General features: G+C 40.1%; 1 protein-coding gene across 1 annotated transcript in view; it reads right to left on the minus strand.

The window, feature by feature from the left end:
• MOCOS (molybdenum cofactor sulfurase) overlaps positions 1-22413 on the minus strand; it is a 225253-nt gene extending 202840 nt beyond the window's left edge. Inside the window, exon 1 of the mRNA XM_069778726.1 lies at positions 21700-22413. Coding sequence (XP_069634827.1) covers positions 21700-21829 — 130 coding nt within the window. The 5' untranslated portion in view covers positions 21830-22413. The remainder of the gene's footprint in view (positions 1-21699) is intronic.
• Positions 22414-23336: the final 923 nt, after the last annotated feature.

A 23336-nucleotide genomic window follows, 5' to 3' on the forward strand; every position in this document is an offset into this window, starting at 1 on the left:
ACAGTATATATCTTAAGTACAGCAATATTAATAAAACCAGTATGAAATAGATTATATGAAAACAAGCTGAAGGCAAAATTAAGCATTATATGTCAAAAGATAAATATGAGAGATTTTCATACACCAAAACAAAAGCAAGATAACAACCAAGTGTCAAAATAGGGAGGAGAGGGCTCTACAGAGGTTGTAGACAAGTGTGATATCATTTGGACACTGAGGTTTTAACAAGTACAGGTACCTCAGGTTATTTTAGTCATCTAAGTCAGATGCCCTTTAGAGGCAGCTCCCTCTTTCCATTGACTGCATAAGAACTTAGCTCCCCCCAGGGATGCTCCTAAATTAAATGTCAAAAGTACCTTTAACTATGTAATACATGTAACCTTTGTAAAAGTGCCTGAAATCTCATAGTGATACAGGGCATTATATGCCCACACACTGTATAGACAGATAAAGATCCTGGTTGTGCAAAACCATTAATGAAGTACCTTAAATGCAAACAAAAAAAAAAAAAAAACCAAAAAAAAAAAACCCAAAAAAAAATCCTACTAATATGGCTTGAGAATTACTTTTGCTGGATATTTTCTGGATTAAACATTTAGTGAATATTGAATATTGTTACCTGTACCTTCAGTTCCTCTTTAGCATCAATTTAGACAAAAGCTATCAAAACCAGAGTGTTTTCTGAATAACAATGTGCCACTCACCTAAACGCTCCTGCTCTCCTAGACGAGGTAATGTTTTGTTTCCCTTGCTTTGGGCCAAGGAGATCTTCAAAAGACCACAAAACCATAGTGCTTGATGGACAAGGCCTGAATAGTTACCATGCAGTTAAAGGAGACACTGTTCCTCAGCATGATTTGATTTAATTGCTACAGACCCGGTGAAGTAAAGCAGCAGTCAGCCTGCAGCCATGGGGCACATTCTGCTTCCCACTGTCAGTCCACTGAGTTCATCAATTCAAGTAATCACAGCTCAACCTGACTGCCAAATGCTGATCCTCACTGGACTGTGAGCAACTTGGATAATGGTGTCAATATTTTAAGGGCCACTAACAAGTTACTGAGTTCTGTGGGAAACTGGTATTTAATTAATGTATTTTAGTGTTTGACTTGATGGAGTGATTACAAAAAGCAAAGCATGAAATGTGCAATTACATTTATCTGTAATAAGTCCCCATTACTTTTCTCCACGTGCTATTGGCTTGCATTATTTGCTCTCATTTCATTACTACCTACATCAAAGCAGACAGAACATTAAAACAGTTTACAGTCAATACCATACACCCTCTTTGCTTGCTGTACTCCTCAGCAGGGGCCATACTGACTCCACAAAAGCTATTTAGGTGGCTAGAGTTATTCCAGTAAGCACTGACACTATTCTATGTACATGAGCCCCTACTTGCAGCTTACAGCTTGCCGGTATTGAGGTCTATGTAAGCGCAAAAGCAAGCAAGGCTTTCACATTTATTAAGAAGTCACATCCAACCCTATGAAATGTATCTTTCACAGCTACAGAAAAAAAAAATTACATGCCATGAAATTTCATCATTTGCCAGCTTCTGTGCTAAATGAGACCACAGTAAAGGGATCAATCAGCACCCACTTCTTTCATTTGGCCTACCCGTAAGACACAGCTTTATTCAGTGCTCACTTTTTGCTCACTGGGGCGTGATTAAATATCGACTGCAGTCAGTGATGTTATTTCCACAGACACCTTTAACGGTTTGTGTAAGACCAGCTGAAGCCTTACCTGTGGGTATGAATCAGAGGTACCTCGGCTACATGTGAATAACACACTGCAGCCTACCGTCTCGTCGCCTTTGGATGAAATATAAATCACAAGTGATTCATGTTTATGCAAGTCTTCAAACAACTGTAACTCACCCAAACCCAAACTAGCTTTCACACCTCCCTAGTGAATATACTACCATCCTTCAGTCTCTTTTTTTTTCCCCTTTCTCTCTGATGCAATTGATCAAATGAAAGAAGAGTTGAAAGAGAACATGTTCCCCGTTCTTCTATTACTGGAAAATGCTTTTGTTAGTTTTGCTGAAATTTTCACAGAAACATTCACTTTTATGTAGGAAAGAGACATTCAGAATTTCTACTGGAGATAAAAAGGTGATGGTAAAAAGCAATGTTTAAGGAATCTTAATAATAATTGTTTATAATAGCGGTCATTAGCTAAACATTCTAGTAGAATTCTCCTGCTCCTCTTTTCTTCCCATTCTTCCCATAAAACAGCTGCAGGCTTACAACAACATGCCAAGATAATGTTTGAAACTGACTTTTCTAGTCAGTTCTGTTTCTTGCTCTGTGACGTGAATTAACTGGATTCATATAAAATCTACGACAAATTAGTGGCTCTAAATATTCCCTGAAAAAATACACCAAATGAAATGTGCAGTGATATATAGAAAGCCTTTTAAATTATCTTCTGGGTTTCCAAAAACACTAGGAGAAGATAAACCAAGTTCAAAATAACAGAAACCAAAAAGTAACCCTTATCTTCTCCCTTTTCCCTTAAAACTCATTTCATTACACAGAAATACTCACAACACTATGAGCTTCTGGCAGCTAGAGCCTTGGGTTGAACATGCAACCACAGCAATAATTAAATGCCCGCATGAGAACTGGAACAAGCAATGAACACTGAATGACAGGCAGCAAAAATCGGTTATCCCAACTGTTGAGGCCCTACAGAAATACTTCCCAGCCATCACTTCTTCCTGATGACAAGACAACATGTAATGCCTTGTTTGGCAAACGCAACGGTACCTCTGCTGGCTTTTTCTGGCAAAGAGAAGGGGCTGCTACTGCAAACCAGTAGTAAAGTTATTCTCCAGAGGAAGTTCTTCACACAAGGTTCCCCACAGACAATTAGAGCCCTTGATTTATTTATACCATCCAGCAAACAGTCCATTGCCAGGAACAGATAGTGAAGATCAATTTCAGGGACATAATAAGAGAAAAATAAGTTCCCTTTCAGCATAAATTTGGACTATCTTTCAGAGACAAACACGTAAAACCAAATAACCACATTACCAAGAGGAACTGTATGTAAATTCAAAGACTGTGAAATGAAGAGTGTGAGGACTGTTGGCCAGGACCCCACTCTTGTAAGACAAGAGGACTAAGATTATCCTGGCCCACAGTGGGCAGTCCTTTGCTACAACAGGTAACTACACTCATCACCCAAGCTGCTTCCATCTGAAAAATAGGTAGGTCGTTAGTCTACCTTGCTCAAACCAGAACAGTGCTTCAGAATTGCATCCTCCTAGTAAGAAACTACATCTTATCCTCTAGACGATGTTTTTTCATGGTCAGTGTATTCTCCTATCTCCCATGTCGTCATCGTTTTGCTTTAATACCCACCTTCACCCACTTGCCTTCAACAGGTATTTCTCCCTTGACAAGCCAGTAGTACCTCTCCACCTGATCTGGCTAAAAATGCCATCTTCCTTTACTTCTAATGCATGATAAATCTGACAACCCATTCCAGGCCCAGTGGTACCTCTTCCAGCTGATAGCCCTTTCTGTGGGAGCGACAGGGGGATGGAGAGCATGGGGTGGGGGAGCAGGATGCACATTCCAGAAGAAGATCTCCGAATTTTGAAAAGCTAGAGTCATTCTCCCTAACTTTACTAGAAAAATACCTCCTCAGACCAATACATCCACATCTGTTGGCTTACACTCCTAACTGCTACTCCTTACCTGGTTTACACTCCTAATTGTTCTAGGAGTCAGAAAAAACAGCATTATTAAACCAGGAAGAGGTTTAATGCTTGAAAAGTCCACATATAATGCTTGACCAAGATCTCCTGTATCACCTTTTCACCAGTAAGCAGTCACCAATGTAAACTGAAACCACAAACAGGAGACAGCAACAATTTTTCAGTGTGCTTTCTACAGTACGAAAAAATGTTAAGTGTAGGAGTTTCAGTATCGCTTCTGAGTAACTGCTTAAGATTTATATCATGTATGGTGGGAATTTCATTTTAATAAGACACAGAAATACTGAGATGTTATTAGGGAGATAAGAAGTATGCATGAAAAACTACGTGTAAGCTTTTCTAGTGCATATGTATTGGGTTAATCTAAACATTTTTCCATCATAGTATCTTTTGGCAGCAATTCCCCACAGAGCAAGCCAGTTTAACTTCTACTTTATAATAATTTGATCCAAGCTGCTACCTCAAGTGAAACTTACTCAACTATAAACAGACCAATCTAAATGATAAGATTATGCTCAATTGCTTTACCTTTACTGAAGTTCACAGACTGCATTAGATATACAGATGACAATAATACAACTCATTAAATAAATTTATTTCTTATTTGGGGATTTTTGTGAAATGAGAAATATTTTGTAAAATTTTTCAGGACTGACTGTAATTTCCTAATAGCTCCACAAACAATGTAATACTTCAGTACAAAAAGCTTCACCTAATTGGAAAAAAAGATTTTTCCCACTCATAAATATCTAACAGACACAAACAGGTTTCTGTCAATAATTTAATAGGAATGTAATTATACATTGGCAAAAATGTTCTGTTAATACCTTAGTATATTTGGCCTAAATTAGTTTCTACAGCTTATTTTCCATTTATTAGGGTTCTTCTCAAGCATAGATTCAAAGTATTCAACAACCATTTCCAGGAATGTGCTAGGAATGAAAAAGTACATTTATCAAAAAATAATGTTATAGTAAACCACAGTTTTTAATTCTGAAGCAGTAGGACAACTGCAGAGATTTGTTAACTAGTTCTGACAAAAGTAACAAAATACCAGCTTCCTAATGACTAGGCCTGAACGCAGCAGTATGTGAGAGAAATCCTACCTAACACAGGCCTGCTTGTAATAGGAATAACAGCATACGGTTTACAGATATTCTATTTCTTTTAACTTCACTGATGTCTGGCATGTTATAGCTTACTAAAAAACCCTAAAAATCACTTGAGCTGTTGACACAAGCACATAGTTGATGACCCTCTTTCTAAAGGACTGTTAACCTGTGACACAGCCTTTGGAGGTTTGGACATTACTTTGAATCTACCTTTGGACAGCAAAAATCCACTGCTGGATACTGCCATACAGCTGTTTAGAAGGAGGAGTTTGTGGCTCTTCCAGAGACATTACCTTGCATTGGGTACAGACATTATCATTTCAGAGGTCAGGTTCTCTGACCTCTGAAGGGCTGCAATGGGACAAAAAAGTCTTTTTCAAAGTCCAGTGAGTCAAAAGGAACCCAAGCAAAGTCTGATTGAGTCTCCAGCTGTACTACAATGAATAACCAGAGCAGAACTTTCCCTTCAGGTCACAGAGACCTCAACTCTGTGGAAGAGAAGCAAGCTCTGTTCAAACATGAAAACATGCATCAGGGTCTGATTCAGAGCCTTTGAAGTAATTATGAGGCTCTGCTGAACTCTGTATGAGTTAAACCATTAACAAATACGCTATAATCAGCACTTCCTAAACATACCGCACTGATTACCTTTTTGGTTCCAGGCCAAGTTAAAGAGCTGGGTTATGATCTGCACAGAAGCTTCAATGACCTTTGAAACAAGTGAAATTCTCCTTTCTAGAATAAGATATGCTTGGCTTCTCATATTGCTACCTCCTCATATGGCATCTACAGGACATCTTCAGTCTCTGGGGTATGCATGCACTTGCTAGAAGTCCAGGTGTCAATTCAAAAAGTGAAACATTTTTAATAATCCATTGACAAAAGGAGTAGGAGGGCTATAACAGAGGCAACAGCAACAGAATCTCAAAATGACTTAAATCAGCTTACTAGAGTCACTTGCATCAAATGAAGAACTGCTCCAGAAGCATATTCAAGGCATCCAGGTGATTGTTTCCTCCAAGCACATAATACACCCCTTTATTTACAAATATGCACAGATAAGCCTGTGTATGCAGTACTGAGATGGGTATATGAATATATGTACATCAGTATCCTTTTAAGAGGATAATTAGTGTTTTCATGTTGCTTCTTGTGGCAGAACATAAGGAAAAGCAGATGTGAATCTGGAGACTCTCTTCTCTTACAGCTCTCTTCCACCTTCTCTTCTCTACCGCTTCTCTAACTTTATATTTTGATATTTTTGGCAAAGTGATAAGTTAGAAGTCATCACACCTGCTTTCAGTCTCACTTAATCTAAATTAAAGTCTACAAAACAGCATCAACACTCAACAAAAACAATACCAACTTTTGGTAACATACCAAAGTTGGGGTTTTTTTTGTCAGAATTTCTTTTCTTAAGGAAAGAAAAGACACTTCACGTTAAGTGCCCCTTCCCTTCCTCCCAAATAAGACAGACCAAAAAAAAGGTATCTAAAATACCTACGTTAACCATAGTTACTGCTGGATATCTCTGAAGAGAGTTAGGCACACTTCTAACTTGAATAAATTTGCATTCACTAGAGAATTCCACTACAGGGGACTGAGTTCTAATGCTGTTCAGCAAACTGCAAGTCCATTCAATCAACTGCTCTTCCCCTTTGCAACTTTACTTTGTTTATCAAGATGCTCTATGCTTAAATAAAAGTAGGATTTGGGGCACCTGTGAAGTTAATCCGATTTATGCTAGTACTAAGAGAATACAAATATCTGAGCATCATTAACCCAATAATAGACTGACAGTACTGATACAAATATAGAGAATTTTATGTTTGGTAACAACCTTCCAGTGGATACATTTGCCTACAAAAATGAGTTTCGCAGTTGCTCCTTTTTTTTTTTTTTTTTAATGGACCCAGCAATAAAGCAATTACAACTTTATCCCAATTTTATAACCATACACCTAAAGAATATTTTTCTGTGCTTCACTAAATCATGGCATAATTCTTCTCAATTAAAGGGCTTCTTTCAATACTAACGACATTAGAAATGAAAGAGAATTATAATTTCACTATAAATTATTCAAAGCACTAAATACAAATGGCCTCATTAACACTAGACTAGCTTTGAGAATGAATAAAAGATTATGCATAGAAAAACAAATACTCCAGTTTCCCTAATCTCTGAACTCTGAGCTTGAAATCACAACTCTGCCAGGACACCAGCTATCGTGTTTTGCCTCAAGGCAGCTGAGAAAACGTTATGCAATTAAAAATCAAGGTCTTCCCCCACAAAATGTGTAGTCTTGCTATATTTGAATAAATGACAAGACCAGACACGACATTCATACAACGTATTTTACTCAGTTTATGACACAAGATACTTGAAAATACTATCTAGATAAAACCACACACAGCATACTCTGCCTCCAGAACTGACTACAGGATTGGATCTCGAGTTTGAGTACCAATTTCATACCTGGAGTCTCCATAACTATCATAACCACACTGAAGTCCTGGAGTTCCCTACCCACACTAAAGCCTGGTCCTTCTTTACAGACCTCTTCTACTGATGCTGTACAAAACACAGACTGCTGAACACGCTTACTCCTTACGTGGGCAAAGGATGTCAGGTGGCAAGTAGAGAGTTATGCAAGCTAAGAAATTCAGGAATTGATACTGTAACGTGAAGCAAGGATGGAGAGGAATTTTAAGTGAGGTGAACATTATTTATGACAATGAATGATCAAATTAATAACTAACAGTATTATCATAAATGGAAAAGTAATAGTAATTTGCTAATATTTCAGAGCTAATTTCTGTTAATTTTCAAATACTTCCTCAGACTTGTTAGCCTAAAACTGTAACTAGAAATAACATAACAATACTATTGAGTTTCTGTAATGCGCTCTTACTGCATCCTGAAAATTTCTACTTTTTTTCTAATTTGTGCTGCAGGCATAATATTACCATATTCCCCCAAAGCAAATATGTTTAAGGCAACAATAGTACTTTTCATTCTTATCACTTGCATTTTAAAGCTACTTACTTGTCATTAAGATGAAATTCATTTGTAACTCCTGTTTATTTTTAGCAAAACTGCACGAACATTTTTCACCAAAAGGATCACCCACAGGAGATGTAAAAATGAAACACCTAAACATATCAAAACCACCTTCTAAAACAGCTAGTAAAGGTTCCCAGTGGAGCACAGAATGGCCAAGGTATGGGCCAGGGGGTTGGAAAATGTAAGGGAAAAGATTGTAACTCTAAGCAAAGGAAGCACAAAATCAAATTGTTTCAATACAAACTTAAATTTTAAAATTAGTATGTTAGGGTGCCCTCATTTGTGTCCTTGGTTACAGTTACCTCAGGAAGGACCTGATTTTCAAAGAATTCTAAGATCTCATCCATTGCAAATCTGGTTCAGTCAGATGTCTCAATCTGCCCCACCACCCTTCAAATTAGAGTATCCAAAATTCAAACACTTAAGGGGGAAAAAAATCTTGGTCAAAATATTCTGTCACAATGATAACTCAAAGACTGCATCTAACCCAATGCATACAACAATTGGTTCTACATGCTTCATTCCAGATCCATTTACTTTTAAAAACTGCTCTCCAAATTTGTGCCATAAATACCAGAATGGGAGTGATCCCTATTATGTCATGTAGTCACCAGCATAATGCAGGTAATGTCTCCCCGACAGTCAACCTAGAACGAACCCAGGCAATTAGCTGCACAGAACATCACGCAAGTTTCATGTGAGATAACTGCTTTGAGGAAGTTTGTTTCCAGATGGACAGTGAGCACTCCTCACTGTTTTGTATAAACACCAGATACCTGGTACTTTGCCTCCACAGAAAGTCAGGATAAATTGATAAAGTGAACCTCATAAGATCAGTTATTGCAGTGCACACAGATTTTTTTTTTTTTTTCTACAGCAGCAAACTACGGGCTTCCCTTCTCCAAATTCTGCTGACAGACAGACACAAGAAAGGCATTAAGTGTAAATTTTACTCCATGCCCACCCTATGCTCTTTTCCCCCTACCCCCCTTCCAATTTGAGACACATTTATTTCCTTCTGCTAAGAAAGATGACTGTTAGGCACTTTGTGTTCTCGCCACAGTGAGACTAAAATTCCTGGATTTTTATATATATACACACCCCAATTTATTTATATTTATTTATGTTTCTATTTATATATATACACCCATTGTAATGACTGTTCAGTGGAAAGACAATAAGAAACAATCAGTTTAGATAGGAATAGGTTCTTCCTTATATGACTTTTTTTCTCTGGTCTTTCATTTTTTCTCATATCATATGCCTGTCTACAAGCTGGGAACCCCAACCAACATATATCCAGAGACTATGTACATTAGACTAGACTGCTGTTTTCTTCTGAGTCATTCCACAAAGAATACATAGTGCAGTGAAGTAGATTCAATGCATGCAACACTGTCCGTAACTCATTTAAATTAAGAGCTTAAACAGTAAAGTTTCTCCTCTGGATTCAGCTATTTCTGTTCTCCAACTATGGGAAAATTCAATCTACAGCCAAAAAAAAAAAAAAAAAAAAAAGATGCGTAGTGACTAGAAAGACTGCAAGTCATGTAGATAGATTATTAAAAAAAAAAGTAGTATAAAAACTAGTCTCTTGTCCTAAAGGAAAAAACAAGAAAGCTCCCTTCCATACCCCACTCCTCATATCTGGAAGCTTTTTAAAACTATATTATAAATCTCAATTTTATTCATTTGAGAAATTCTCATGCTGTTTCAATACAACCCACGTAAGAACCCAGACAATTTTTAAAGACACAATCAATTCTATAAACATAAAGTTTAGGAGGCATTTGCAGAAGTGGGAACTAGCCAAAGGCAGGTTTTCCCCCTAACTTCCAATAGCCACTCATTATAAACAGTTTTACGTGTAACATTGAAATACAAAAACTGAAGGAGATCATTGTAAATTAACTGCCATTAGATTAGTTTAGTATGTAATCACATTTCTACCACTAGAATGGAAGGAAACAGCAGCAGGAGTGCCTGATATTAGAGGTTGAATGTACCAACAAGGTATCTAGTGTTCAGATTTGAAGATTTGATCAGACACTTTTGGAAATGTGACAGCTGTCATGAGATTATTTGGTACAGTTTCCCCCACTTCAGTGGCACTGAAGTTTATCCAGGAAGCGCTGCAGTATAATCCTCATGACACTTTACGAGTACACCTGTCCTTCTCTGTACTTGCAGAAATGGAAGAAAAACTGATTAAAGTTCCAATGGTAACAGCTATTTAATCTCTCAGGAGCTGTCACGCTCAGTGATGCAAAGCTCGGAGAATCGACCAAGTGCCTCCAAACAAGTGTTACATACTGTGAACTCTGCAACAGTCCACACATTCAAAGGAACAGAGGTTTTCATAATTTTTTTTTAATGGGTAGCTTCAGCTTCCATAAGCTAAAAAGCTGGATTTGCCTTTCATTAGAGCTAATCAGAATATAAATATTCCAATGAAAGCAGCTGTTTTAAAGTGTGACATTTGGGGGGTAGGGAGGGGAAGATTTCTGCCAACTCTTGAAAAATACCAGATGGAAAGGAAAGTCAGTAAAAAAAGTATCGATGTACCTCACTAGGATTTATACTTTTTCATCATTCACAAAGTAGTCAACCTCATACTATTACAGGCTTCTAAGGATAACTGAGAGGGTGAGTTACGAGAGGGAGAAACAGATGGCTTCACCCATTAGAGAGCATTTCACTGGACTAGACCCACCCTTTAGGCAAGCTGATATTGAAAAACTGGGGGTGGAGGGAGGGTTTGTTTTTATACAGCCTACATTTCAAGGAGGGTTCCTACAGTGCCACAGGAAGGCTTTGTCTTCTCTCCCCAGATCTCTCCTAGCGGGTCAGATGAAGCTGGGGCCACAGTAGGGCCCACTAGAAGACAGTCTTGGTTCCACAGCCCTGCGGTGTAGTGATGCTTTCTGTGCTCTGCAGATGAGCTTCACCGAGACTGAACATAAGGCAGCTCCTAATAAAATCATCATTACTTCCTTCCTCACTCCCAGAAGTCTGGTTTCTTTCCAAGCAGTAGTTTATAACCAAAGATCACTTTAAATACTATTTTCCAACCAAAAACCCCCACACTTCTACAGAAAGAGAGGACAAAAAGTTTAAAACTAAACTTGACAATGAGCTATGAAAATTACTATTGAAAAAGCTCTTTGTGACATGAAAAGGAATACTAAAGCAGCGTACTTTTTGTCCCAGACATCTGCCTCCTTTCCCCTTCCTCATATCCCACCTCTTCCTTCAGCTCAGTGTTTTACAGACACTGGAGAGGCTTTAAAGAATGCAACTGAAGTGGGAATCCCCATTCATTATCAACCCTTCTCAAGGAGAATATTTCACAGTATCAAACCCTAAACTGTTGTTATGATTAAAAAAAAAAAAAAAGAGTGCTTCCCAAGGAATAGATTTCCTTTATGTTGGAGTTACAATTGCAGTGTTTTGTTCATAGGAGAACCACTTCAATGCATAGTAATCCCTTCAATGCTGTAGAGCCATTAGAAAGGTGTGAGTACATCAATAGCTGCTATTCTAATTAATGAAAAGCTAAATTTCCACCTAAATCCAAAATCAGAGCCCTTACTCTGGGTTTACTCTACAGAAGAAAACCAAATTACTAATTTTATGGTAAGGGAAGTTATTCTGTTACTCTGGAACTGACCCTGAAGAAGTAGGAGCAGATACAACTGCTAGTGCCATGACATTTTAGCCAAATTCCACTTTAGAGAGTTTCACCCAAGCATGAATTTGGAACAGTTTCACTGAAATCCGCAATTCATTTACCCAAGAAATGACAGATTTATAGTTGTGGTTTCAACAAGACCTACATCAAAGACAACTTCCACACAAAAGTTAAAAAAAGAAAGAAACAAAGAAAGATTCTCACAAAGACTCCAGCTTTGCAAATTAAGATGGCTTTTGGGGACATTTAATGTACACAGCAAGTGATTTTCCCATTACAACTGTCATAATTTTTCTCCCTTCCTTCTGCATTTCTGCTCTTGTTGAGTTTGGAAAGATACTAAGACAGTTCACTGATCGAATATTAACTAGACAGTTAACAATCCTTAAAACAGAGGGCTTAATTTCATTACCAGAAAAAAAACTGGCAGGGACATGCACCTCAGTCAAATCAGAAATAGTTGTAAACAACATAACAGAAAGGAGTTTCTGAGTGCCACTCACAGGGGCTGGTCTGTCCCAGGAAAAAGGAGTCAGCTGCAGCGTAGTTCAGATGTGTCACTCTCTTTATTTCCTTAGTCTATCATCTTCAAAATACACATTTGCAGCCACCTCTTAAAGGTTATTTTTGCATTTGTATGTCTCTTGCATGTAATTTCATGTTACCCAAAACATATCTTACATGGTTTTTAGTTTATTTCATAGGTACTGCAAGTCTTCAATTCACTTCTAATCTATTTAAATGGCATCTGTTTTTCTTCACTTATACTAGCATTAAATTATCTCCTTTTTAGAAGGGCAACCAGTCATCCTGCATTTGTATTATTAGGCTGTCTCGGCAGCATTGTACCTCTCGCTAAACGACTATGCTGAGGTGGTAAGCAGAGGATTATTATCATATTGCTACACTTCATGACCACCCTCCACAATAATGTTACTTCTCAGGCATTCACATTCTTAAGGGAATGCATTTAAAAGCTGTTATTCATTAATCAAATGTTTCATTTGCTTGTGGACACAAACTCTATGATCAAGTAACAATGGAGTGCAATCAACTACGTACGGTTTTGTCTGAACATCAATTCGGTCATATTCCCAGCTACGCAATACTAGCGAGTTTATGTAGCATGTCTGCGGCTGGCAAAGGCTCCTTTTTCATGCAGTCTTTAATTTTACTCCATTCAGTTCATCAGGTAGGGAGGTCTTGCTAGTTAACCACTTTATTTATCTGCTTTTATGCAGTCTCATAAGAAGGCAACATGCAGTATCAGAGCAAATTGTTCATCACAACTGAGATCAGACAGGGTATTAAGAAGAGTCTCCCATTCTGCTCACTGGGCTTACGCACTCCTAAATTGATTAAATCTGTAACAAATATTTTCCTAGTGTGTGATGAATCAAAGACAATGACAGATATTTAAAAAGTTGCATACTGCCAGAGCAGCTGAGTAACATTTTGTTTTGCGACAATTCTAATTGTTTACATTAAAAGAAATTATAGGCAGATGTACAAATAATAAAAATATAACTCCCAGTCACATGTTTAATAAGTTACTTTTTAAGTTACACTCCTAATAAGTTACTTGGGAAATGAACAGCACAGATGAACAGTGTATTTTACTCAACAGCAATACAAAGTCCTATTTTTTTAAAGAAAGGCAACATATGTTTGTACCCATTACTGATACCACCAGTTCCAAATTACTGAATTATGACAACTTTAATGCATTGTGTGGCATGAACATAAAAATATGGAAAATCCTGGTCTTCAATTTCTTCCACAGGAAGAAATAAGAGGATAAACTTTCTGATGACTGTGTAACTTCATCTGACCTGTTCATAAGTTTGCAAAGGGGTACGAACAGTGAAATTTGGTGTTTAATTGTGCATTAATGAAATTAATTCACACAACATTAATTTAATTGATGAATATTTCTTCAAATGAGCTTCCTGTCATCTTTCCAAATTTTAATTTAGGACATTACGCTCCATATTGCCAGAAGAAGTAAGCTTAGTTGTGCAATCGTCCTTCCCCAGCTAACCATGTCACCAAAAGATCACATCCTTGGATATCTCTCTCTTTTAAGAAGACCTTAAGTGACAAAAATCCTGCCCAGTCATGTTCTTAGCTTTCTTTTAAAAGCATTTTAGATCCTGTTGCTCCAGGGACTAATCTGAATAAGCACAGAAACCACATCTTTTTTACGTCTTTTGTAAAAGACACATTCCCCTGGCTGCTACGAGAAAGGAGTCATCATTCTGTACAATCCTGAAAGTTAAGAAGGGGGAAATAAAACACCAGTGAGAGAAAGATTTCTCTCCCAAAGACCTGCTTCCAATTTTATATGTGTATTTATTTCATCCACCAGAAAAAAAGTGACTTGACACTTTCTTGCAGGACACTCTCACAACAGCTGCCTGCCTGGGGTCGCACCCCCATCACAGGCACTTCGCAGACCATCGCTTCTCTACGGCAGGACAGAAGGCAAAGGGGCAAAGAGCACCACGGCACAGCATCTATCTGGGCTGCCACGAATACTGGCAGGAGAGTTACAACTTGCCTCATTAGCAATGAAACTAATTAAGTCTGACTTTCTACTGCTTTGTGGCCTGTCTTTATGCCTCCCTGCCCTACTATACCCCTGTTTCTCCATAACTCTGACACCCCTTTCCCACACCAGTTCTTGACACCTCCTTTTTCATAATACCTCCACGAAACACATCTCCTCCCAACAAATGTGACAGGAACCAGCCTGTGGTTCTCAGTAAGCAGACATGGTAACACTATCAGCATTATTAACTTAGGAAGAGAAAAAAAATTATACCAACCCTGAGCTGACATATTCCTAAGAAGAATCTTTTTTTATTTTTTAGTTGCTTTTAAGTTTCTAAGTTCAGTGAGGTATAAAAATTAAAAAAAAAACACCTTACTAGTATTTTAGTGTCACATAAAGGAAAACATCGGCATTGATGGCTTGGGCCAAGACAACCTAATATAAAAAGCCTGATACATTTGAGAGCTCAGCATCCTATTTCCTAAGTATCACCTCTGAGTGAAGCATCCCACTAGCCTCCTGCTCTGCAAATATATTGTGCTGTCTACTCATTTATCAACCTCTCATATCAGTGCTTTTTATTATGCAGTACTCTGCAGTATGGTCTTCCTGAATTCAATGACAGTCTTTTCACATCCAAGCGACATCTCTGCAGCATCTCTCTGATACCAAGTATGCAATGAATCAAGCCGATCAACAAAAACTGACCTCTCACCTCTCTCTTTTTCTTTTTGTCCTTAGACTGGGAGTGCCCTTGAATTCTGGCAAGCAGCTCAGATATGGGAATTGCTATCGTAACATAAAATAGAAATTTCAAGAGCTTCATGCGCCAGGTTCTGGTTTTGCAGAGGAAATTCCAACATAGGCGCAAGGACACCAGAAGCAGATCATATCTGTCTGAAAACTTACATACACTCTTTAATTAATAATCTTACATTTCTTATTAAAAAAAAAACCACAAAACACAAACCAAATCAGATATACATCGTATGGAAATACACAGAAATAGGCTGGAAAGAAATCAATACACATCTCACATACAGCAACATCATAACAACGGAGGAGGACAAACAGGAGAATCTAAGAGGAAGCAAAGGCAATGGAAGGAAGAAAGCACCACTGATGTGGGATTTTGTAGGAACAAGATTTTGGTGCATCTCCAATTTTTGCATAAGAGATAACAAAGTATCTTGTGCTTTTCTAAACAAAACACCTGCTTCTTTCAATACTTTCATACACTAATATACATCTTGTGCAGGTATTTATTTTAGAAATAATGTATCTTTTAATTAAAAGTGCAATTTTTTTTAAATGTGTGGCTGATACCCTGCAGCACCTATGGAGTTCCATAAAGTATCTTTCCAAATCTAGTAATTTTTTTTAATCTCTACATGTTGATTTAAAAAATCTAATGTCTGTATATGATTATTTCCTGTTGTAAAGAATCTAGTCCCAACTAATCGACTATTTATTTCTAAAACACACCTGAAAATTCTGAGTTCATGTCAACTGTATCAGGTTTATAGGGTTTGGTACTTTTTTTTTGCTCAACATTTCAGTATTCCAGACAGAGTTTTAAATGTCTTGTACTATGTGACACAGGCGATTACAGAGCCAGTGTAATGGTGCAGTGAACATCTTTATATGGGTATTACAACACCAAATCTGAAGTTAAAAATTAATGATATATATTACTCTGAGTAATACAATTCAAGAAAGAGAAGACATTACCTGTATCTTTCAGGGAATTTTTTTTCCTCTAACTAAACTTTAAAGTAACTAAAACTTTATTCAGTGCTGAAATATTACAATGACAGTATCATTGTCCACTCTTCACTAAGACCTACATCCATCACAAAAAGCAAAAGACCACCCAGCTCTGGGTGATCAACTGAAACACCAGTCCTGCACAGAGCAGACCACCGATAGCCTTCTGAATCCTGAAATGCAAGGTAAGAAATTCCTTAATAGTACCTGTTACTTCTATGTAGGCAGAGGAAAACATCTGAAACTAATGCACAGTTGCTGTTACTGCATTTGGTACTAAATCCACTTTATGTTCCACACACGCTTCCTCTTTGATATCAATTCTTTAGATAATAGCTTATTTAGATAACTGCTGCTGACTTGAAATCGACAGGAAGCATTAAGCCTTTACATGAGCATATATACTGTTTTTTACAAAACAATTGTCACATAGTTATGCAGTTACACTTCCCATACCACAGCTTCTTTTTATGATACCTTCTCCACCCACTAAATGAACCTTCCCAGATGTCTTCTAGCATTTCAAACTGTCCAAGAGCAGCCTCCTTCAATAAATATAATTTCTTTTGCTTTCTTTTCCCTGCCAAATTAAAAAAAAAAGTGTTTCACAAAATCAAATCATATTGTGACAGAGGGGCTACAGAGGACAGGAGCAGGTTACCAGCCAGAGATCTCACAGCTGCTGAGGAGAGGAACAAGCCTTGCACCGTAGTAGGAAGAGGAGCTCTCACCTTTAGACACCAAAACAAGAGGTTTAGAAGATTTCTTCTCTGTTCAGGCTGAGCTAGAGATGAGCTAACTCAGTGAGACTTACTCTCCAGCACAATTAGCAGCTCTTCTAACGACACAGGAACTTCCAACAAGACAACAAAAGCAGCCTTATACTTCCCCAACCCATTGCTTTTGCTGCCTTTGTGTAGAAGAGGTAAACACTGGATTAAGATTAACATATGCCAATCCCTGCACATGGGTGAAATCATTTTACCTTTCTGGGAGATGCTGTCTCTCCCAGGACTGTAGCTGCCTAGCTTAATTCTGATCAGCAATGGGTGGGTGGGCTTGAGGGAACTCACAACTAAGTATTGCATCTGACCGTAAAATGGCACATGCCTTGCTTCTGGTTCAGCACAGACCTTAGACAACAATGAATCAAAATAAACTTATCCTTCGTTATCAAATTAGTTTTTAAATGGCATAATGAGACTTGCATATTGCTAACTTCCTCAAAGAACAATATTGGTCAAAGAACCTAACTACAAATGTTTTGCTGAACACACACAGTCACTTAATCTTCAAGAAAAAGAAAAAAGAGATTCATCCACAGTTAAAAATTATTAATAATTAGGAAATCAGCAGAAAGTAACATAAACACAAGCAGACGTAGACAGCTACCAGATCAAACAGAATGGTTTAAAAAAAACAAAAACAAAACAAAAACAAAACAAAAAAACAAACCTCTGTAGATGTAAAAAAAAAAAGAAAAATCAAATTATTTTAGGATACAAAAATTATTCCAAATAGTTGGGGGGGTTTTAATAAAAGAAAAAAACCTCAGACACGAGGCTGGTGGAATTTCTGGTTTGACAAAGCAAGCAAACTGGCATAGCAGTAGAGAAACTGAGGTCACACCTACATTTGCAATCAAGAGGTGAGCACAACTGTTCAGGTTCACAGTACACTCATCTTCACAAGTTTCATAAAATGTGAGCATCAGCTACCTATCAACAAAATTACCCTGAGCTGCCACTCCAGAACGCATTTCCTATTTCTGAAATTCAGCCAAAACATCAGATTACCCCAAACGTGACAAAACAGATAGGCTTTTCTGTTCTCAGAGGACAGAGCTGACCTTTGCTAACCGAGCCACTGAGTACTAACTAACTGAAGTGTACAGAGAAGACCTACTTTTCCCATTCTCCTACTTCCAGGAAAAGTCTCAGTGCAAATAATTACCAGCAATATGGGTAAAAAGTCTTATTTTTGTGTGAGGTCAGATGCAGTACCCAGCTATTCCTTAACCGAACAATAAAATAAGCTCTCGCACAGGTGACCAGTTCATGGGACATCATTTGAGTTTCAAAGAAACAAAGGCCAATTCTGTTACTCAAAGCTTAAGTCAGCCTTTCCTTTTTGTTTAACAAGCCAGCTACATTATTATTGTTAGTTGTATGTAATCACACATATCGCAAATCCTTATACTACTAAGGTAACACATGATTTGTCACATGACTGTTATTGAAGTACAGAACAGTGACTGATTTGACACTGAATGTGACAGTGCATCTTACCTCAGTTAAATACTATCTTCAAATAGTCAGCAGCCCTTAAAGAATACGTGATCGCTAATACAGGCTGGTTTTTATTTGGGGGATGGGTATCCACTGCTTATCGCTCTTGGAAAGCTCCCACTGAAACGGACACAGCTATCTTAGAGGAGAATACTGGCACACAGCTGAAACTGGAAAGGTATCTTGGGATTAAACGCTGCATCGCAAATCACATGTCAGCTTTTTCTTTTTTAAAACCATGGTACAAACTGAAGCTGATATTTTCTTTGCTATGATAAACATCACAGAGGCATATTCATCCCCATTACTTAACAACAGAACCTATAAACTCCCGCTGATTTCTTTATCCATTTCTAAAGCACAGTTTACAATCCTACATTGCAGATAAGGGTACACTGCTCACAAGATTAAAGTCAAGGTCACATATTGCGCATATGCTGCTGCCCATGAAACAGGGATCCGTTTCACAGACTCCACATATATTTTTAGAAGGGGCTGCTCTAGCCATCAGCTAACAGCCCTTGAATTACAAAAGTGAAGATAAACTTTGGCTTAAAAGGTAAAATTTAAGGCTTCTGTGCCGAAACAGACAGACCCCTGCTGACTGAAGGAAATAAAGTAGTTCCTTTTATTCCTTCACAAAACCTGAAGAGGAAATCCCCAACACACTCAGTACGAGCCTAACTTTCTTTCTGATGGAGCCAAGAGTGAAACTCCCACAGACTTTGATAGGACCACAGGTAGACCACCTTTGAAAAATCCTGAGTTTACAGTATGTCCGGTAGCCAGTGTTCCCTACACACATCTGTAGTACCTTCTTCTCAACAGGGATTTGTGCAACTATTCATACTAGAGCTACAACAGAAGCATGAGCACCATGCAAGCAAAGGTTTATAACACAGAAAAGGTTTCTGCCTTCCCCAGAGAACACCGTTTGCACAAGATGTCCTTAGTGGATGCCACCAAATATCAGCAAGCACGAAGAAGTGAATACATTGATATGCAACAATTATTATTATCACATGCTGCTTGTAAGAAGATGACACTTCCAAAATTGAGCATTAGGCTTACATCATGGATATCTGAAGAGGGACTCCAAAAATTCTGTTGACATAAAAAGTGAGCAGCAAAATCTGGATTTTTATCCAACTTTAATGATGGAAAGATCTTTGAGGCAAGCCCCAAATAAACAAAGCAAGACATTACTGTTAACTACTTAAAAACAGAGCTCATTCTCCTTGGTCTAGTGGAACTAGTTAAGATTGCTCTTTACTACAAGGGATTAAAATTGCCGCACCTTTGTGCAGTAGGGAGACACCCAGCAGAGATCAAGCCCATCAACAGCTACAGGTTCCCTAGTGAATCAGTGTTTGTACAGTCAGGACACTGTAATCAGGACTTACCCTTAAAGCTGTCCTGAGGCCACCAGAGATGTAAAACTTCTACCTCATCCCCCAGCCTGCATGTTCTGGCAGGTCACTGAAAATGCTTAAGTAGCTAAATGCCTGAAAGTCCCACTAATTTTTTATAAGTCACTTGGAGAAGGCCCCTTTACTTACTATTGCTGCTGCCAACCTATACCTCAGCCACCTCTCCTTTGCCTTATTTCAGCAAGGCAACAAAGACCTCGAGCTTTAAAAGGCATTTCATAACATCAACATCAGTGTGTCAAGACCTTCAGCACGTGGGGATACAGACAGCTACATGGCTAAATAAAAGGAGGCCAAGGAACAAGTACAAGCAACATGCTTATCATCCCCACTGCCCCGCTGCCAGCCAGTTCCTGGACTCTGTCCTGGACTTGTCCAACTAGTCAGCTCTGAGACAAACAGACCTGTATGGCAGGGGAGGCTTAGCCTTACACAGTTGGCCTAGGAATCTGCCCCTGGACACCTCTCATTTGGCACTACTGGCATCACTTGAAGGCTTGACTAGAGGAGATACGCCCCTGTTTTTAAGACAAGAATCCCAGACAGGACACCATATGTATGTACAGCGATCAGTTAAGGACACTGATCTTTCTCACGGAGGTGACAAGCTTTCAAGACGAATGGATGACGATTTATGAATTGAGTAACACATTAAAATTCTGAAGGGGAAAACAAAGGGCAGAAGGAATTCACAACCTAGGTCACCTTACCACAGACTATTATGTGATTTCAATTAGCTAATATTATGACAGATTCTATTTTATACCCTGTATTTGGTTTTGCTTACCTTTTTCTGGAAATATTCTAAATTATCTATCATCCACATATCATTTTAGTAAGTTGCATGACCAAAGTGTAACTCAGTAGCCTACGTTAGCCAAAACATTTTCAAGTGGAGGTGAACTCCTAATGCTTTGCCTTTGCAGTGACCTCCATTTGGGAACCCGGACTGATCCGCTAGACATCATTCGTTACCAGATACACTTTATTTCAAAACCAGGGAGCCTCCGGAGACACGAGCCTGAGTCCCAGGAGTTTTGAAAAGTCATCTGCTTAAATGTCTAAACAATGTTTGCAGTTAGTTACAAAACACCCACTTTTGAGAATCTTGGCCTGAGCTTAGGACAAGCAGTTTCTTGTTATCAAACTTTCACTGATGCAATATGACTAATACCAGACTGTGAAATTAACTTACTGAATCTTAAAGAAAAAGTTCCTCAAACTGCTGCTTGAACTTAAGTTTTCCCGCACCCCTCTAGAGGCAAAGAGTAACTCCATTCTCTACTAAAGACCCGAGCGTGAGAAAGCCCGCTCTTGCATTCGATCACCAAAATTCAAAGACATGACAAAAAGGGGCAGTAACACGAAACTCTTAATAGAAAGAGCGGCCTAAATAACATTGGTTGGGGTGTCCCGAAACTGTTATTTACTCTGCTCTCTGACTCTGTTTTTCCCCTAAGTCTTCTGAAGGGCTGATACCGCAGGCATCGATACCTCTTTAAGCGCAACAGATTATTGTAGTATAACCCTCACGATCAGATTTGAAGTAATATTGTATTGAAGTAATACTGTTCAAGCAACGTTTAATGCTGGGGGGGGGGGGGGGGGGGAGAAATCTATCTGACCTGCAAAAGTAGTTTACAAAGACCGGCCTAACCACAGACCTTCCCTAGACGAAGGGGCCGTTTTAATTCGCCTTTTCCCCCGCCCTCTTCTCAACATCTCCCCTTTGCGCCTGGTTGCGGTCCCCAAACCCCGCTCCTGAACTCGGGGGGCACTTCTGCCGGAGGGGAGGGAGAGGAGAGGGGGAGACCCCCGGCCCCCCCGGCCGTGTTCGCTGAGGGGGCTGCGGCGAGGCGAGGCCGTTTTTTTTCTGTCAGCGGCCGCCCCCCCCCCCCACACACACACCCCCCGTCCCCTTCGCCCGCCGCTCCCTCGCACCTCAAACTTTGCCGCCCGGGGGGACGAGGCGAGGCCGGGCCCGGGCCTTTCCCGCCCCCGGGGCTCACCCTCCGCGGCCCTGCCCGTCCCTCACCCGCCCCGCCGGGCTGCCCGCGGTACCTCGGAGCCGGGGGAATTCGCTCTCCCGGAGGCCGCGCAGGCCGCCGCCGTAACCGTACTCGTAACCGGCGGGGCAGGCGGCCTGGAAGGCTCGGAAAGAGAGCAGCTCCCCCCGCGGCGCCGCGGCCATACCGCCGGGCTGGCTGCAAGGCGGGAAACGGGGAGAGAAACTCTGACAGAAACACCGAGCGCGGCTCTCCCCGCGGCCAGCCGAGCCTTCCCGCCGGCAGCGCTGCGGGCAGGTACTGCCACCGGACCGGCACGGCACGGCACGGCACGGCCGCGCCTCACGCCTCACGCCTCCCGCCTCCCGCCCCGCCTGCCTTTGCCTTGGCCCGGGGCCGTCCGGCCGTGGACGGAGGCCAGGAGAGGGAGGCCTGGCCCGGTCGCCAGCAGTCAGGCGCACCGGTCCGGTCGTCCGAAAGGGCCCGCGGGCAGCGGAGTCGACTCTTCCCCGGGTTCCTCACCGGCAGCCGGGCACCAAAGCGGGGAGATCGATTCCCCCCCGCCCCGAGCCCACGGAGCCGAGCAGAGCCGGCGCGGCGCGAAGTTTCGTGAAGCGCAAGGCCGTCGGGTTCGGCTCCGGAGTGACCGTCCCCTCCTGCTGAGGCACGCTGTTGAAAATAGGGGTAGCTCCTGGAAGCGTCTTTTCCCTAAAATTTCCAAATTCGGCGCTCGAGTTTCCCTCCTTTCCTCTAGATGATGCCTCTTCCACTGCTGCTAGTAGGTAGGGGAAGTCGCTTTCTCACACCTTGCGTTTGGTGTCCGATGCTCCTGCATCACGCCTAACTGGCTCTACTGGCCGGAGATGCCATGCACTGGTCAATCTATAGGGCCGTGGGTGGCCAAAAGCCTGAGGAGTGGCGTGGGCTGGTCGTCAGCTGTAGAGAGAACGGCAGACATTCATGTAAAAGCCTTTGCTTTGTAGGATAAGCTGTAACCATACACACACACCAAAAAAAAATCATAGCCAAAGGAACGTTGGGGTTTGTGGTGGTGTTTTTATCAAATGGGGTTTTTTGCCTGACATACTGTTTGCAATGGTTTTTTCTACTCACAGCTCTGCAATCTGTAGAGCATTAAATGACACACACACACCCCAGTCCAATACTAAAATAAAACTGCATGCGTTAGGATGGATCTGCATCCAAATTCTGGTAAGGCAGACTCTTTAGTTAGATTGTTTGAAATACTATCAATTGGTTATCAGTGAAATGGGAAACTACCAAGAACACTCTTCGGCCCAAATTGAACTGTAAAGATTTTCATTTACAAGGTGGTACTGAATAAAAGCCATGCAGAAAATTAAAAAATAAGCCTGACATGAAATAGCATGCTAGTATGCTCCCTACTTTATATATTAGGATGTTTTGCCTGGTTTAAACACATAGCCCTGGCTCCAAGGCGCTGCAGAATATTTCTGTAACGCTATAAGAATATGTTTGTCCCTGACTCTGTATTCATGATTGGGGCAGGTATATAGTACTGCATCTTATTCCTGGATGTAGCAGTACGTTTTCTGGCCCAGCTGATGATCGCACCAAAACTAATTACCAAATGAACTATAACTTATGCATTTCCTTCCAGGTGAACAAAACACCTCTGAGGAAAAAGAAGTTGCCACCAAGTAGAGGCAT

The sequence above is a fragment of the Haliaeetus albicilla genome, chromosome 3 (genome assembly GCF_947461875.1).
Source record: "Haliaeetus albicilla chromosome 3, bHalAlb1.1, whole genome shotgun sequence".
NCBI classification, from domain to species: Eukaryota; Metazoa; Chordata; class Aves; order Accipitriformes; family Accipitridae; genus Haliaeetus; species Haliaeetus albicilla.